The sequence below is a fragment of the Falco peregrinus genome, chromosome 13 (genome assembly GCF_023634155.1).
Source record: "Falco peregrinus isolate bFalPer1 chromosome 13, bFalPer1.pri, whole genome shotgun sequence".
Classification (NCBI taxonomy): domain Eukaryota; kingdom Metazoa; phylum Chordata; class Aves; order Falconiformes; family Falconidae; genus Falco; species Falco peregrinus.
In genome coordinates this window covers 21,361,273-21,380,605 of record NC_073733.1, presented here as the reverse complement: position 1 = coordinate 21,380,605, position 19,333 = coordinate 21,361,273, and the positions used below count along the sequence as shown (strand labels likewise).

Below are 19,333 nucleotides of genomic sequence, written 5' to 3'. Positions count from 1 at the left end.
AACAAGTAAGAAGTATCAGTGCTGGCAAAGTACAATAAATGGTCACTCTTAGAGCCAAGGTAAAAGGAATGCCTTACATTCCATTTTGAAATTTGTTTTTGATGGGACTTAATGGTCAGAGTATACCTGCAGCCAAATACTGTATAGTTAATGGCTGTATGGAAAACTGCAAAACTGTCTAAAATATTGGTTTTAAAGATGAGCTCAAGATAATTACTTTGACAATAATTCTGCCAATTGGATTTCCACAAAGTAGATTCAATAAAATACTAAAAATATTTATTCAATAAATCAATTACACTCCTGACTGAGTCCGGATAGCTATAAATTGTTTTCTCATTGATAAAATTCTGTTTATGAAAACCTATTTTCATGGAGATGACTCAAGGTTTTTATTGGGAAATGCTTTGCAGTTAAACAGAAAACATAAGAACTAATGAAAGGTCCACGTGAGCCTTACAAGTTTAAATAAACAAAAAAAATATTACTTTTTTATTGTTGCTTGAAGTAGAACATAATGTCCGTGCTTTAAAATACCAACAAATGTGAAGAAAAATTAAGTACCTTCTTATCCCACTAGATGGTGGTGCCTTCAGATTAGGGCTGAGATGCTCAGACAGTATGGGAAAACTTTTGCTTTCTTTAGCTGACCTGCAAATACAGAGAGTGAGGGATGAGGTTATTCTTGTTCCTCTGGGGACATTAACAAGCATTCAGGTAGACTGACTTACTGAATATATTTGAGTACATGGTATTGTGATCATAGTGGTTTGCTATAAAGTGTGGTTTAACTTCAATACACATCTAATTGTATTAATTTTTCTTCCAGAAGAAGAAAAGGTGCAAGCAATATTGACCCTTAATGATGATTGTACCTTATGTAACACAGCCTTATTATACTAACGTCCTGCTTTTTCAATTTTACTGCTCGCAATCCTCAAAATAAAAATCCAGGTGAAAGCAGCGTATCATTAGGAACAACTGCATCTTGTGTTCATCTATTTCATTTGAACAACCTTAAAAGTCTCACATTTTTATACAACAAACGTACTCCTCACTTTAAGGAGAAAGGTATTTACACATCATTGAGACGGAAAGTGACAGCGTCTAAGCATCGAAAGGCACATCTCTTCAGTTAAAACAGTCAAATGAAATTTTAATGTATAGGAAAAGTAGATGGGACCTTGTTGAGAGTATTATTGTGCTTTTCGCAGGTTCTGATAGTATATGGTCAAATCCTTCATGCCTCAAGTAAAGCTTGAACCGTTGAGTTCAGTGCAGATGCTGTGAACAGAAGAGCTTGTCTCAAAGGCTGTGTCTGTTGAGGACTGTCCCAAGACCAGGCTGAAAATCGCACTATTGTGCAATAAGGAAGCCTACAGACATAGGCTTACACCCAGCTGGAACATGATGTAGAGCATACAGAGTATTAAATGTATAACCACTGCCCCGGGGCTAGCCAGCCATCAGTCACGCCCAGGCAGGAGGGCTGCAGTGAGCCTAGAATTTCCTGGGGACATGGCAAGCCGTGTGGACAAATCATTGTATGCACATGGCTGCTCCAGAGACCATGCTCTCAGATTTTTGCAAAGGTAGTCAGTGATCAGTTATAGCAATTTGTGAGACTTGCACTGAAAAGAATAAAATCATTCTGAATTGGTTTAATTTTCCTTAAATATTATGATGTACATTGTAGTATGAAAAAATTAAGATTAAAATTAAAAGCTGTTTTCTGGATTAAGAATTCTGGTAAGTCCTAACATGAGACTTTCCAATTTTTCTTTTTAAAGGTGGTGTAATGGTACAGAAGAGTTAAGGATGTCCGTAAGTGTCTTGGAAAAGACAGCATTAATCAAGAATCCCAGACCTCTATTGTAGTCATTAGTTGTTGTTGTTCAGTGTATTTTACTTCACATCACCCTGCTCCTGGGTGATCACCCAGTTTATAATACCTATAGCCATCTAAAAAATAACCTTCTTTCTGGCATAGTTTGATTCATATTTATTTGCTGCGTGTTCCCTTCCACTTATTCTATTTATAGAATTACAGAGTCACAGAAGGGTTTGGGTTGGGCTGGGAGGGAGCTGACAGCCCCCCGAGCCCCAACCCCCGCCAGGGGCAGGGACACCTCCCACCAGCCCAGGTTGCCCCCAGCCCCGTCCAGCCTGGCCCTGAGCACCCCCAGGGATGGGGCACCCACAGCTGCTCTGGGCAGCCTCTGCCAGCGCCGCCCTCACGGGGAAGAATTTCTTCCTCCTGTTCTACTCTCACTTTCCAATTCCCAGATCTGCAACTTCTACTCTATTTCCTATTCCCTTTGCAAGCAACGTACAACAGTATGAGTAGCACTGAAGGGCTGAGGTATGTCAAATCAGTATGATTTCCAAGCAAAGATTACAGAGGCAATAGTCCAGATACTTCCGCGTAAGAACATCACAGCCAAAAAAGGCTTCATCTGTGACTTTTTGATGAGCACCTAGCAGGGAAATTCCTTTATATATGCAGAGGACTGAGGCAGAAAAATGGATATAGTAATGGATGTGGATGCTCGGTTCTTTTGTAGAGTGTTAATTATTTTGCATGTTCAAATCTTCCCTGACGGTACTGGGGAGAGAAGATCCCCTCTTACTTTCTAAAGAAAGTTGGGTAGGATTTTCTGAAAGCCTGAAGCAGCAATATTCACTCCAATCACTGTTACTCACTGCCATTAAGGGTTGAAATGCAGCATTTGCAAAGAGTGCAAGTTCCTTTATTTGATCTTTTTGACTATACCAGTATAACTGCCAATCACAGGAAATACCTCTAATAACTATTCCTTTTACTTAATAAGGAATACCGCATCTTTAAAACATTAGAAACAGATGTCACTGCATTACTTCACTGCTGATGTATGTAATAGAAATGACACACTAATTAATTTAATGCAGTATAAATGTACTGATTATTTATCATGGCTGACAATAAAATTATGAAAACATTCAATTACAATCACTGGTAATTCATTATTTATTGATTCTGCATTATGCACACATTAATACAATACATTTAATTGCGTAAGAGAAGGGATCATTTTTCTATTGATACTTAGACATTTAGATTTATCAGTTTTATTTAAAATCCTTGATGTTTAGGTGGGAAGTTTTAATCCACAATTCCAAAAAAACCTCTGCTGAAATGTCAGAACTAAATTGAATACAAGTGTCAAGTATTAATGCATCTAGAAAAATGTGGGCAATAAGAATGACATAGTAATTTCAGTCTCTTCTTTTTCTCAACGTCAGTGGCCTGCATTTGTTAATCTAATCATGGTTACTCTTTCCCAAGTAAACCAAGGCATCAAACACTAAACTAGCAAAAATTTAATGATGTTTTTACTTCCTTTTCAAACCTTTACTCAGAATTAGCTGTATCAGTGGTTTGCTGATGATATAAACTCAAAAGTCACTAGGGCAAGTTAAAATCTTTAGATTGGGCCCCATGTAATTTTTTTGCTAAGGACTAGGAAATTATAATTGTCATGAGGACTCCAGTCAGGCTGGAATTCAGAAATTTCATGTTGCATTTTGCTATGACTAGGGTGCATTATAAATGCATCTTTCAGTTATTTTTTTCATCTTTCATTTTGGGCCCACAGTTACCTCTGACTATGTTAACATTTGTCTCCCCCCCCTTTATTTTAGTGAAGATCCAAGTTCTTCAATAAAAACAAGCATTTTCTCCTATAATCTACTCACATTGGACATACCTATATCAGGTCTACAGAAAAATGTCTTTATACTAATAAATAAATAAATAACTGCAAATCTTTACATCGCAGTATCTGTAGAGTTCCTTTTTTTATTATCCTGCCTGATGTTTGGCTACAGTAGGCTGAGCTAAAACACCAACATCACTATTAAGCTTTCCAGTCTTCTAGAAAAAAAAAATTATTTTTAATTAATCCCCTACTACTTTACTTTAAAAGCTATCACTATTTTTTATCATTGTTGCCTCCTAGCCAATTGTGACCCATCATTTTCTCTACAGGATCCCTGTGAGCCAGTAGCCACATTTATGCCACCTGACAAGAAGTAATTTCCAGAATGCTGTTGACTGGCCCTATTTGGAATGAATGGGGCTTTCCTCTCTTCTCCTGTGTCAGAAAAGAGCTCTTTCACATTTCACTCCAATGGGGCATATGTAATGATGACAAAACTAAACAAATATAACAGAACCTTTGCTTGACATTTTGCCATACAAACATGGCCCTTTTTTATATAGGGCTCATATAGAATACACCAATATTTATATAGCTGATAGCGTCAAGAAAAAGAGAGTATTTTGCATACCAGTCTAAAAGGAGCAAAAATACTGAAACTTTAATTTTAAATAAATATTCGAAAATACTTATTTCAGCTATAGGGAGGCTTACTAGTTTGTACACATTCAAATTGCATACTGCTGGACTCCATTCAAATAAACCATCTGGATACTCTATAACTGACAAGATATTACTCGATGATTGTTAAGCTCTAGTAACTTTGCCTTGTCTTTAATAAAATCAGAGAAATAATAATATTCATTGATATAGTTGATTTGTATATGCTTAGTTGAACTGGACAGCTGCCTGGTATTAATTCTCAAACCTTGAGCATTTTCTTAGTTTAAGAGCAGTTCTTCTGTCCATGGATAGTCACCTCTCAAGGGTACTGTTTTTACTACAGCCTTTATGATTTTATATTGCTTCATGCCACTCCAACTTGCTGGGTGTTGATGCGCAAGGCTTCCTCTGGCCTTGCAAAAATTCAGTCTTATTTAGAAATATGTTTAGCTTATGGAAGACATTAAAGTCAAAAAGGAAAAAGATTTCTCACGGTGGAATTTGATTGTCACATTAATCTCAAAGCAAAAAATGTCTTTAAAAGGGCAAAGCCAATGAGAAATGTTTGAATCTGATTTATTAAATCTCCTAATAGCAATTATGTCCAGAAAATTAACCCCAAAAGTTTCTATCTGAAGCCAGTTATTTGTTATTTCTATCATTTCCAGTATATAAAAACCTCAGATGAGTTCAGGGCTCGATTGTATTAAACCCTTTACTGAAGTAGATAGATTGGAAGCTCTGCGGGACAGGGGCTAAGATTTTGATCCTAGAAAGATGCGTGAACTAGTTTAGGAAATATGGACATTCTTAAAGAAAGTTTTTCATTTAAACCTGATGTGAAAATTCTGCCTTAGTTTTAGGCAGCTAGGGTAGGTGCCTAAAAAAAGTGGCTAGTCTTAGAACACGTGTATAATCAATGGAGAGAAAGTGAGGTTCCTCCAGAGTGTAATTTCTATCATTTAAATTAACAAATATAGCAATTTAGTTAGCATACAGTCATCTCCCCTCATCTAAAATGGGATTACTCATAATGCACAAATATTATACTTTGCATAAAGGGTGCCTAAATAAGCAAGCTTAGCAAAAGGAAGAAGATGGCATACATAAAGAGTGCCATCATGGAAATAGTTGAAACGTGCTGTTGATATTGCTTATTTAGTATTCACTTGGAAAGTTTTGTTTATACTTTTCTGCTTGCTTTGTTTAGCCTGAATGCTTTAGCAGGAAGCTAACAGAAACCCAAACAAACAACTAAAGAAAAAAAAAACAAACAAAAAGGGAGTGAAGAAGTTAAAGGACTAGGAAAGAAGGAAAGATAAAAGGTGGCTGAAAAAAAGTGGAAACAAACAGGAAAGAAGGATGTCGATGTAAAGGAAGAAAGCGCAAAGGCTAGGAAAATAGGGTCTAGTGTGGGCACACGGGGAGAAGCAGCCAATACCCAGCCTAGCCAGCGTGTCCTGCCTGCCGGTGGGTGTCTGTCTGTCCGGCCTCAGCTCCTTGGTACCGGACCTGTCTGACCGTCTTTCGGGTCCACTTGTTCAGGGCACAGGGATGCACGAAGCTGAGCGGTTCTCCTGCCAGCTGGCCTGGTTTGGGGAAGGAGCGGCAGGGTCTGCCCGGCTCCCGGGGCCGCCGGTTTTACTTGTCTGCAACTGCCGGAGGGGCCATCTGGTGCCGCGGGAGCGGCCTTACCGACGGGCGCGGGCAGGGCCGATGACATCGTACCCAGCACACGACCGACGCCGCGCTAGAATCTGGGAATTTCAAGCAGTTACAGCCAGACCTCCCGAGGCCGGACTCCGCCGCCTGCGGCCCAGCACCAACTTCCAGCCCCCGCCCCGCCGCAGCAGGGGCCGGCGTGCCCCCGCCCGGCCCCGCTCCGCCGCCTGCTCGCCCACCGCGGGCGCCGCGCCGCGCTGCGCTGTCGGCCCGTCCATAGCCGGGCGCGTTATGTACCTGACGGAGACCCGCACCGCTGCCGCCCTCCGCCCCGCCCGCCCCTCCGCTCCCTGCGCTGCGGCGGGGCACAGGTGCTCGTAGCGCTTGGGAACGTAGCGGAGCGCAGCGACCGCTAAAAACTCCCTGCGGCCAGGGGGCGGCCCCGCACCTACAGCGGGCCGGCCGCGGCCTTGCGCTGCGCCCCCCGGAGCGCCGCGGCACCCCCCCGCGCCCAGGGCGAGCCCGCCCAAACTTTCCCGGGCCCGGGCGCACGAGAGGGAGTTTCCAGCAGCCCGTGAGCGGCGCGCGGCGGGCGGGCGCCCCTCGCGCACCCCGGCCCGGCCGGGCCGCCCCGCGGCCCAGGTGCTGCGGCCGGCGCTGCCCCGCCCCGCCCCGCCCCGCCCGGCAGCCACTCGCCGAGGCCGCGCTGGAGGCGGGCGGGGCGCATTGGCTGGAGGGCGCTGTCACTCTTCCCCCCGGCGGCGCTGGGGAGGGGTCTGGGCGCGCGGCTGGCGGCGGCCGCTGCGTGTGGGAGGGCGGGCGCGCGGCTCTGTTTTTAGTAGTACCGCACAGCGCGCGGCGAGAGTGCGCGCGCGGGGCGCGGGGCTGAGGCGAGCGGCGCCGCGGCGGGGAGCCGGGCTGGCCATGGCTGTCTCCGCGCCGCCCGTCATCGCCGCAACTTCCAGCGGCGGCGCGGGGGGCTCGGCGGGCTTGTTCCGGGCGGACCCGCTGTACTCCAGCCCCGCGGAGTCCCCGCGCCTCACCAACAGCCTCGTCAACAGTTTCCTCTCCGCCGGCAGCGGCGGGGCCGGCGCGGGCGGCGGCGGCGGCAACGAGTGTAAGATGGTCGACCTGCACGGGGTGAAGGTAGCCTCGTTCCTCGTGGAGGGGCAGGAGCTGATCTGCCTGCCGCAGGTCTTTGATCTCTTCCTCAAGCACCTGGTGGGAGGGCTGCACACGGTCTACACCAAGCTGAAGCGGCTGGATATATCGCCCGTGGTGTGCACGGTGGAGCAGGTCCGCATCCTGCGGGGGCTGGGGGCCATCCAGCCCGGCGTCAACCGCTGCAAACTCATCACCAGGAAGGACTTCGAAACTTTGTACAACGACTGCACCAACGCGAGGTGAGCCGCCAAACTTCGCTCTTCCTCCGCGCCGGCCGCCCGGGGCCGTGCCGGGGGGCGGGGGGGGGGCCGCCGCGTCCCGTCTGTCCGTGTCCCCCCGCTCTCCCCGCGGTGGGGGGAGGGGGCGCCCCTCGGGGCGCCGGGCCGGGCCGGGGAGCGGGAGGCGGGCAGCCGGCCCGGGGAACGTGCCGGGCTCCCCCCAGCCCCGGGGTGGCCGGGGCCGCCGGGCAGCGGAGCGGGGCCGCACGCCGCGCTCGGACTTGTCCCCCGGCGGGGAAACCGTGCAGCTCTGCACGCTCCGGGGGCGCCGCAGAAGTTTCCTCCCTGGTCTTCCGCGGACGCTGCCGGCTCTCCCCAGGGCGGCCGGGGGCCGGGCGCGGGGGGCCGGCGCCGCTCGGGCCAACTGTTGCCGGGGCCGTGCCGGTGCGTGCCCCGTGGCGCTGCCCCCAGCACCGTGGCGGCCGCAGCCCCTGCCCCGCCGGTCGGCCCGCCCGGAGCGGGGTGTGCGCCCGGGGGGCCCCGCTGGGCCCGTACTGGGGTCACAGTCCCGGCCCGCGACATCGCAGCCGCTGCCTTTGGAGATCGTAACGATCGCGTGAAGGCGGGCGCTCCCCCGGGGTTCGCAGGAGCGGGGTGTGAGGGGTGGGGGCACCGTCGGGCGCAGCGCCGCCCCGCACCCCGCCCCGCACCCCGGCCGTGCTCCTGCCCCTGCCCGGCGGAAAACTTGAGCGCAGCCGTGGTTCGGCAGCGCTTGCCGTGCGGGTCTGGCGTGCAGCCCGCAAGTGTGCAGTAACTTTGTTTTTTGCGTCGCGAGGTCTGACTGCTTAGCCTGGACGTGTTGGGTGGGTTGGTTTGGGTCTTTTTGGGTTTGTTTTTGTTACTGTTTTTAAATAACACCTTCAGTACGTGCTAATCTGGGGCCTGATCCTGTCCTCGCTGCGCTGAGCCCAAGCAGAGCTGACGGCCACTCGCCCATGGCGGTGTGTGTTTTGTTTCAGATCACTTTATGTTACAGGTGACACTTTAGAGAAGATGCTTGCGCTCGGTTCCTAGATCAGTTCATTTGAAGTAGGTGCTGCCTCTCTGCTCATGTTGCATTTCTGTAATGCCTTCTCCTGCTGCATGTTTATCTGGCTGCCGTGCACCTCTGTGACATCACGGTGCTGCCTTGTTAAAGTGATGGCCTTATGAGTAAGGTCTGAGACTAAAGTTATTTGAATAAAATTAATGTAAGGTTACTAAGGGACACGTTAAGCATGCAAGTGCTTCTCTGAAATGTTTCTGAACTGGACTAGCGTGAAAGTTAACCGTTGAAGAAGTCAAGTCAGTTTCATTCCTGTGACCGTGCTAAAGTTTCTCCTTAGGGGAATACAGGATCTGATTTAATGATCCAGCCTTTAGGTGCAACCTCATGATTTCTGCTCTCTTACAACCAATGATTTAAGATCCAGAAATGCTGAAGTGTTAAGTGGTTAAAACTTCTATTTCATGACGTCCTGTCCGTGTCCATGTGTCCCCCCCCCCCCCCCCCCCCCCCCCCCCCGCCCCGCATTTGACAAAGACTTACGGCCCTGATAGGATAAGAGAGTAAGTAATGAAGGGAGGCCACGGGAGCTGCGAGTGAGGAGCCCAGTGATGCTCCGAGAGGGTCTGAAGGGAGCAGTCAGTGGAATGAAGACCTTGTCAGAGGCTGAAGATACGGCGAGAGCACTGTTGAGGGGGGATCTAATAGGGCAGAAACATGTCTGAATGGAGTCAAAGCTCTCGACTGAGAACGTGCATTCAACACGTGTGTAATCACAAACTCTCCCTGCCTGGTTATGAAAACATTGTGTATTTTTACCTGTTCAGGAATAGCAGATCCCTTTACATTTACTAAAATATTTCTCATTTACTGAAATACTGCTCAACCGTTGCGTCTGTCTCTTGAAAATGTCACTGGTTCAAATAACGGACCGATATCAGTGTATTTTGCATTCACGGTTTCAGGTGTAACGTGTGATAAGTGTTATCAGCACATATGAAACTTTTCTCAAGTACTGTAACTTAACAATGTTAATTGTATCCCATCATGCTGATTGAATGCTTATTTTTTTTACATTTTATTTACAGGTTATTTTTTTCCCTTGAACAACCCATACTTAATGGGATAATATGTTGGGTAAAAATAGCTGAATACATGAGTGATCTAGGTTTTGTTTGCTGTGAAGTGACCTGGGAACCACTGCAGTGCATGGTACCAAACAAATAAAACATGGCATAACTGTTTCAGCTATACATGTGGTATTGAGGTTCTGTACCTGGGATGGAACGTCTTGAAAAAATGTGGTCTTTTAGAAGCAAAGCCTTCGATGTGTATTGTTCCACCGCATGGCTCGAGTATTACTTTCAACTCGGAATATCATGCGTTGCTCTTGCAATATATACATACATCCATATCTGTTTGTTTAATTTATTTATAGAGATTTAGGTATATATTTGAATACTATAGAAATACTGCGTTAAACTCGAGAGCTGCCGGAAAAAAGCAGTAAGAAATGCTGGCTATCATTGTTCTCAGTGTTAGCTGACTTCTGAAAGTCAACATCTCATATGTTATTGTACACTTTTAATTATATTTTTAATTGCAATGTGAACCATCTAGAACTGAAATAAAGAGAAATTCTGCTTAATTCTTTGCATTTTTTTTTAGCTGGGCTTGTCTACAGCGCGCATAAGAGCTGCAGAGATATACCTGCAAGCGAAAGTTGGGTTTTTTTGTATGTTTATGATATAGGTGACTAGTGTAACATACATCTGGCATCTTTGACCTTTGCATTTTTTTAAGGAGCACACATAATTTTCACTTATGTGTAAACCAAATGTTCCTAACTTTGGTTGTTGTTAGCCATTATCATGTAATCTAATTTGGAAGCAAGGTTTGTAAAAGGAAACTAACCGTTTGTTTCATTACAGGTAGCATCTTCAAGTGAATATGAGTACAACATGTTTACAGAATTTGGTTAATGATTTGCAATACCTTAGATTATTCATTATGGACGTGTGTTTAATTTTAGTAGTGAAGCATAACGTTTACTTAAAGTGTAAAACTATAATGAGGTTTTACTGAAAGATGAAACTTAAAGCTGTAGTGAGAACATTCTTGTGATACATCACTTCTTAAAATCGGATTTATATGAGTATGATTATAACCTGTTCTACAGGGTTTCTGTGTTTGGTGGGTGCTGCTGGTTACTGAAAAAGCATAGTATTGGTCTGGATTATTCAGTAAATAGTAAGAATATTTCCCAGAAAACATTTTTTTCAGTACATGGCTTATTTTTTGTGCTTTAAAGTATCCAACTAAGCTAATATTTTTGTATTACACTGGCTATTCACAAACAGTGAAAGGCTTTGGAAAGGAATTTAAGCAGTAAACGCAGACATTTTATTTTATGAGATAATGAGGGTCTAGTCATGTTGTCTATTAAAAGCTATCCTATAGTCAGCAATACTCTGTCTTTTATTAGGAGAACGATGTCAAGATTATAATTAAAGCAATCCAGTCATGTAGCTCTGCACAGAGCTTCCTTGTGTATTGATTTTTAAATGTGGACATCTGATTATATAAACTTCTTTGACAAAGTTAATATTAAGTATGTGTTCAGACTTGGCAAACTTGTGAATTTTTGAAGTGCTAGCATGTTTAATTACTCCCCCCCCCCCCCCCAAAAAAAAAAAACCCACAAAAAACCAACAAACCAACCCAAAAAAACCCCAGTTTCTCAGTTTCCTTTTCTTTGGAGAGGAGACTCACTTAAAACGTTCTCGAGAGAGATCACAAACACCGTGGATTCTGCTAGAGATGCAGAAAAGAATTTTTCCACTCTCAGAGCAGATTAATTATACTTTTGGAAAAATCCCTTTCTTTTTGGACATCTTGAAATCTGTGCTTGTACAAAACTACTAAAATACTTGAATATTTTCATCAGATGCATATGTAATCTGGAGAACCCTTGATTAAAATTCCCTTCTTTTTTCATAGCAATAGAGCTCCCCATTTGAAGTGTAACATGCTTTTCCTCCAAAATGGAGTATTTGTATGTTTCCTGCATGTGTATATGCATAATACATATGTAATTTTCTACTGAGACTTCTACAACTGAATAATACTCTGTTTTTGTAGCAAAGACAAAAAAGCTAAACAATTAGGTATTAATGATATTCTTGTTGCATATTCAAAAGGTCTTTGCAAGCATTTCTTCTCCTTTTTTTCTTTTCACCATTTCAACCTGCAGAACTCTTCACTGTCACTTCAAATCACACAATTCTACAAAGATAAAACAACATTTAAACTCATTTGCTTTGGGAGGGAAATTGAGCATTTGCACCCAATAAGCCTGATTGTGGAACTGCATGCAAATTGTGTTTTGATTTATCTCTTTTGCACTTTTTTCCATTTGAATTGATCTTGCATTAATTTTGCCAAGCGGCTCTGTGAGGCTGCAGATGTTGCCCTGTGTTTAATAAATCAATGAGACAGATCTGAATGAATCACTTCAGATGGATTCTCTGCTCGGTTTGATGTCTAGATGTTATTCTTAGCTTGTTATCATGACAGATGCATTAATGTTCCCATACACTGCCAGCAATGTCAAAGAGATTGAAGCTTTTAAAGTGGCGGTATCCCCTTTTCCCCTTTCTGTTGGAATAACTAAATTGCCTTTAGGAGTAGGTTGAAATACAAATTTAATCATGGCATCGTTGTGGGGAAGATGCTAAACTTCTAATCATATTATAACACAAAGCCAGGCAAATACAGTTTCATACAGAATGATTAATTATTCCAAAAGAGTGGAGATCAATATTAAAATCTAAACATAGGATAGCTCCTTAATAGAGTAACCACTTTCTCAGCATTAATATTTCATTGTAATAGGAATGATCCGAATAAATAATATAGCAGTAGAACATGTTAAAAGTGTTGCTATAAATAGAATATCATTGTATCCAAATTGATTACAGGCTGAAGTAAGGCTTTCTCTTTTCTTTTATTTTTTGTAAAAAAAAATAAAAAAATAATAGTTTTCTTTTTAAGTTAAATACATCTGGATTCAACATCTGTTAGGTTTAAAATACAATACTTGGTTTTTATGTTTCTGTTACTACTTACCATTTAGTACTAGATATGTTAGAAAAGTTGTCGATCACCATCAATTTCTGATCTGTATAGTCTGGTATCCATTATCTTGGAGCAGAACCTGTGGAACGCAAATCATAAAAGAGACTGGAATGTGTCTGTGTGGAACAGTTCTAAATTCTGGAAAAGATTTCACAAAGTGTGAAGTACTCTGCCATGAATAATGAAGATCTATTTCCCATGTAGGCTACGCACAATTTTTAGTGGCTTTTATTCCTTAGCATTTATTAAACCACTTGTAATCTTCCTTGTTTTTCTTCAGAAGATGAAATAGTATTCTGTGAATTGCTTCAGTCATTTTGTTAAACCTAATCTCTTTCTCTTTATGACACCTTATTGTAATGTTAAAAATTGTCGTGAATATTCCTTTTCCTTATCGCTCCCCCAAACAGAAGAACTTTGACTTTTTGTCATTAAGGCTTCTGAGAATAAATTGGAGAAACTGGCTGTAACAGATCTAGATTTGTGTTGGCATTCTTGGTATTCTTGCTCCAGTAGTTCCAATTTGATAAGGGAAACAATATATGTAATAGAAATTCACAGTTTATTCAAATGAGTTTAAGCTTTAGCATTGTTACATTTGCCTTTCTTTCACCAATATATCAATGTGTGGCAATAGCATTATACTTAGAAAAGCTCCAGAAGTGACGAGCTCTGTAGATGGGATGTAGTTCTCACACTGGGGCTATGGTTGGGCACGCAGCCTCTGTGTGTTTGTGCGCTTTTGTTTCAAAGGCAGGTGAAAATCCCCTTCGGTAGAAATGAGGAACACGGCGAAAATCACCGAATTAGAACGTAGTGTTACGTTGTGTGGCAGTGACATTAGAGTGAGAAATAGTATCTACCTTCCTTGGTATTTGCAGAAAGTATTTAAAATGAGCATTCTGAGATGTTTTGCAGATTTCCATCTTGTTTATTTCATCACTTACAGGCTGGAGTTGGTGTTGTGTAAGAGCTGTTTTTCAGTGTCAATATTAAAAAGGTGTTCAACACTGGGCCGTGAAGTCTCTGTTTTGACTTTGCTGAGGTGAACCTTTCATGTCAGTGGAAGTTTGCCAGAACAAGGGCAAAGAACGTATGTTTCTAGGATCTGAGCCCTTCTCATCATAGGTGGGACATGTTTACTTAAAACTCGCGTTTGGAAGAATTATGTTCCTCCATACGTTTTTGGGTCTAATCTTGTTCTTGCTGAATGTAGGATCTTTAAACTTTTCTGTGCCTGTTCCAGAAATGATACTTTTGGATCTTCTGAAGTTAGGAACAAAATTATCCAAATACGTAGTTTAAAATACCTAGAAAGTTCCCATCTAGTTTCTTTTATAAATTTTTGTGTGATTGTCAGCGTAGTAAAACCCTGTAGGTGTATGTAAATGCAACACTTTATAATGATTATTTACATAAACAATACTAATAGCAAAACCAAACATAATGAGGATACTTCAGAGTTATTGCCGTCTGACATGCTGCTTTGGTGTAAGTTAAGGCAAGATTTTTATATGTTATAATTAAGCATGCATTACCAAGCACAAGTACACTAGTTAGTAATGATTCTTAGTAATTTAGATTTATCCTGCTAGATATTAGAACTGTCCCTTGGGGCTACACGATTTTGATCTTTGTTCCCTCTTGGTCAAGCATGGTTATCCGAAGTGACTTGGTAATGGGGTTTCCCTTCGCCCCTCATTCTACAACCTGTAAGAAACACCGATACCTATTAACCGATGCACTTTGATACCTGCCTCAGCAGTTGCCAATATCTGAATCCTGTAAAACACGAATTCATTTGCTTTCTTTTTGGTAGCACAGGTATGTTGTTGTGTTGTGTGTGTGTGTATAAAATTTATTGTCGCTAGCAAACATGAGGAGATTATATTTCCTTGTCAGTACATCTTGACCTGCTAAGCCCATTTTGCTCATTAAAATATACTGTGTCAGAGCCTTTCCTGACTCAGTTACAAATACCACTTCCCCAAAAAGTAAGAACCTGAACAAATGAATAGTGCTTGCTTTATTACTGTACAGTGGCTTAAAGTTTCATGTTTAGCAGTGTATATTGTTGTGTATATGTTAAGGTATAAAATGTTTGATTGCATTTGTGTCTGATCTTATCAAGTTTCTGGAAATTGATATCTGGTAACAGCATTTAACCTACATCTAGTCTATCTGCTGTCTATGTGATGGGCTAAAAAGAAAAAGTAGTATTGATCTGTTGCTGAATTAAAGTTTGAAATCGGCAACAGCATGAGCACAAAAGGTTTTTTTATGACTTCTCAGCTTGCCATTGATCTACCAGTTTTATTGCATTCATTATTTATTAAAAGAATTTGCAAGCTAAACATAACTTAAGCTAGTTTGCACACAGGGACTGCACTTAGGAAATTGAATGGAAATTGCATTAGAGATGAACATCTGTGCTATTTTTCCACTCGTGTGTTTATGGGTTTGTATAAAAGGTGTATTGGATTAACAGTTATAACCATTATAGCTTGCAGCAATATGTTAGAACCCTAAGCATTTAGTAGTTGTTTAGGAGGGAGACTCTTTTTACTTATACTAAAAAGTATGGTAATGCCATCACAAACAGTTCTTTTATTGGATTATTCTTTATTAATGGGATTTTTACTAGTAATGTGTAAAACTTGAGGTATCTAGCTGTATTATGCATGTGTTCTATTATCTATGCTACATAAAGCTCCATTAATACTGTGATTAATTGAAGGTTTCTAGTGACAGTATTAGTTAAGGATTTGGCACAGACACTGAAGTATTGAAATGAAATGTATTTTATAATACGCGATAGGAATGTAAGTACTGAAAAGATCCTTAGCACATGTTCCTCCAGATTTTTGATAGCAATTCAACTGTCTCTGTCCTTGAGTTAGATAGTTCTCAGTCCTTCTTGAGTTAGATAGTTTCTGTGATGTGTCAGTGAATCAGGTGAAAATTTTAAATATTTTGGTATCTTTTTCCACTTCAGTTAACAAGTTCAGTTGCCCTCCCCACTAGCTGTAGTTGTGTGTGACACACATAGTGTAGGGTAAACCTGAAATTTTGAGGTCATCTCCTGTATTGATTTTAGATTTTTTAAATTGTATTTTATTTTAGTGCACTCTTCCTATAAAATAAATTATTTTGCTTCAATACCTGATGGCTAAATAGGGAAAAAGAAAGGAAAAATTACTTTGGGGGTTTTGGGTGAAAAGTATATTTTTGGAAGCAAGATGTTACCTATTTTATTTGGTCTAAAAGTATGTACAGTCTAGTCTGTTTATGACTAGAATGTACTGAAGTATGTAAAGTTCTGCATCATCAGTGCACTTTCAGTTATTCTATTCAAGACTCAACCTGATACATCTCGCCAGCTTGTAAGGCTGTTAAGGGTTTCCTGTGCTAAGAAGCAGAAATGTTCCTCGTGCCCGAAGGTTGTGCTTACTCCTTTGGATGCCACTTCTACTTTTTTTGAAAACTTTTTTTTTTTTTTTTAAATTAATGGTCTCGGTAGAATGAACCCATTTGACTCCTAATAGTATTTGAATAGAGGTAGGTCTGATTTTTAGCAGAAAGAATCTCAATACTATTTTTCCATATAATTTTTCACTCACTCTTACATCTTCCTCACTGTTGTTCCCAGCCATCGGCTCCTGTGATCATAGTTTCCTTTCAGCTACCCTGTAAATAGAAGTTAGATACGATATGGGATTTATGTAATCGATACATACGCACACATGCTGATTGATGTAATATACGTGCATATCTAGTGCATTTTAAGCTAAGTTTTGCTATTATTCCAAAGCCTCTCTCCCAAACCATGGAAATCAACTTCGATTTTTGGAGAATTTTGTATACATAAAGCGAGAGGCTTTGGACTGATCCAGAAATTTAGTTTAAATTGCATTTGCTATCAATATGAACTAAATTTCCTAAATGAGCTTACATGGCTATATGAGCTATCTTGCTGCCCTTACTTAAAAAGGCTTGATTTTTTATTATTATTATTATTTTTTTAATACTTGTCATAGCCATGTAAGTGAGTAACATTCTGAGCATGTAATTTTATTTCTGTCTGGTCTGTGGCAAGAGAACTTCTAGCTTGGGATGCCATTGTGGTACTTTCAACCAACACAACTCGAGTCATTTTCCTCTCTTGTTTCCAAACCTGTATGGGCAGTGGAATTAGATCACTTTATTTAAAAAGTTTATCAACGTTATTTCACACTATATGTGTACAGCGTTCCAGATCTAATGTGTTTCTCAGAATCCCAGAACTGCTGAGGTTGGCAGGGTCCTCTTGAGATCATCTAGTCCAACTCCTCTGTTCAAGCAGGTCAGCCTAGAGCTGAGTGTCCAAAGCTGCGTCCAGTTGGATTGTGAGTATTTCCAAGTATGGAGTCTCTCAGCCTCCCTGAGCCACCACTTTACAGAATAGAAATAACTGTGCTGAGGAAGAGAGATTTTATTAGCATTTATTGGGATGACTGGATTATGTGGGAGATGTTGAAGGTACGAGTGGATGTCATGGCTGCCCACTGACATGGCCACTGCCCCACCACCGAGTCGCTCAAGCAAACCAGTACGGATGGATACTCTGCTGCTGTGTTTGTCTTTACCCGAGCAGAGTGTGAGTTGTAACCCGCTGAGCTGGCCGTGTCATATTCAGATTTTGCTTTCTCTGTCTCACAAATGTTTCCTGAAATCCTATATGGGTGTGCTGATGGGGCGACCTGTGTTATTCCTTACTGCTATCTGAAAAGGAATATTTGTTTGTCTGTAATTTAAATAAAAAGAAAAAAAGTGTCTGTAAGAAAGCTCTTAGCACAGCCGTTGTGCCAGTAGGGGGATTTAGTTACCTGTATGTTACAGTAATTTAAGAGTTGCTAATTAAAGAAGGTCAAGCTAGTTTAAAGAAAAAATATTTTGAGCTTCATTTAGAACTTCTAATGAGTATATTTAAAATACTACACAGTATGCTTTTTCATACACATGTAATGGTTGGTTTTGCCTAGTAGAAGTTTTATGTGATACCTAATAGACTGCTTTTATAACAGTTAATCAGAAAATGTCCGGTGTCTGTGAAACGTTATCCCTGTTGTTTTTTGTGGAGTTGATGAAGGCACTTTGCTTCTGTGCTGCAGGTCTCTGGAGCTGCCTTGTCTTGTCCTCAAACTGTTAAATGTTGTGTGCTGAAGGAGAGTCTTCTAAAAATCTTCTGAAAAGATCTGAGATAATGCTGAAAAATAGAAGTAGGAAAAAAGTCTTTCCAATGAGACTTAATACCGTGTTTAAAAAAAAACCACCCAAACCCAAACAAAACAGCAGCTCAGCCCTCCCCACCCCCAACAACAAAAAACCCCAAACAACAAGGTAGTAAAATGCTGGTGGTTAGAAAACAGAATATGAATACTGAAATGGGACCGGTGGTAATGATCTCACTGTTGTCTTGTCGCTGTTGCATGAGCTTGTTACTGAAATAGGTATTTGTAGGTCTGTGGAGTGTTTTGTAGGCTTGTAAGGCTTTATTTGGTGTTTTTTATGGGGCAGTTTATGTATCTGATAGGTGTCATCTTAAAATACTTTGAGTTGAGCATCTCATAATTAAGAGATCATTTTTACCTGCTCCATGGTAGTTCTGACTACTTTGGAGACAATGAAATAAGAAAGTGATGTGTCGGTGCACTTTGTGCTTTTGTTATGAGACTTGCTAAGTATTCCATATGTACTTCTGCTCCCCTGCTGCATTGCACATGTATGTGGCACAGCAGCGTGCTGCGCGCCAGCTCTGGCTTTACCTTTGTGGAAGGGGTGATGCACCATGCTCAGTGTCGCAGCCACAAAAGTGCTTCTTTTGGAAGGAGCCCTCAGAAGAGATTTGGCTGGAATGGTTACTACAACATGCTGCAAGCCTTGCTCTCCCATAGTCAGAAGTGCTTAGGAAGCTTAATTGATCCTGCTGTTGTACACTAGAACTAAGATTTCTTGTCTTGGGTCAGAACCATAATCACTGTCGCTTCTTTCTACTCAGTTTTTATAAATTGCCTTACTTGTTGCACAACTGATCTTTGGTTCAAACAAATCTGTCTATTCCTGCTGGAACTCCAGGAAGTTTCTGTCTTGCAGTTTCATAAAACACTTCCTCTTGCATGTTAAGCTAGAGGGCTTTTTGATCATTCACGTATCTTGCCTTTTTTAAATATATTTTCTTCAAAATCTTACTCTCCCCCTGGCCCCAACCAGCAGTCCTCTAATAAACTGTTTGTTCCACCTTCTCAATTGTTAATCCTTAAAAGTTTACAATTTTAGGTTTTATTGTTACTGACTGAAAAAATTAACCCTTTTATATACTGGGACAAGGTATTAATGTCAATGTGGAAACAAACCCCCCTGCATTTGTGATACATTTATTGTAGACATCTCTACTGAATAATGTAGTGACTGTTGCAGAGTGTTTCAGAGTATGGCAATAGGCTGTTAAATATGTTTTTCAGAATTCTTGTTCTCTGAATTAAGATACGACAAGTGGCTGAGTTCTTAATGCTGGTGTATTCTGATCCAGATAGAAACTCCTTGTAAGAAGTTTTTTTATCCATTCATGTGAAATTTATGATAGTATAAGCTCTGGATTTTTGGGGTTTTTTCCAGACTTAGCTTAACAGAAGCTTAAACGCCTGGCAGGGCTGAGCATCTCTGCTGCTAAGTCTGGCATGTCAGCCAGCTACGTTAGGGTTTTCCTC

The 19,333-nt window shown here is 41.8% G+C and overlaps 1 protein-coding gene across 4 annotated transcripts in view; it reads left to right on the top strand.

The window, feature by feature from the left end:
* Positions 1-6,828: 6,828 nt before the first annotated feature.
* DACH2 (dachshund family transcription factor 2) overlaps positions 6,829-19,333 on the top strand; it is a 311,011-nt gene continuing 298,506 nt past the window's right edge. For 2 of the 4 annotated variants that reach the window (XM_055818285.1, XM_055818284.1), the window contains exon 1: positions 6,829-7,426. In XM_055818285.1, coding sequence (XP_055674260.1) covers positions 6,948-7,426 — 479 coding nt within the window. In that variant the 5' untranslated portion in view covers positions 6,829-6,947. The remainder of the gene's footprint in view (positions 7,427-19,333) is intronic. The other 2 variants (XM_055818287.1, XM_055818286.1) reach the window with 1 other exon arrangement.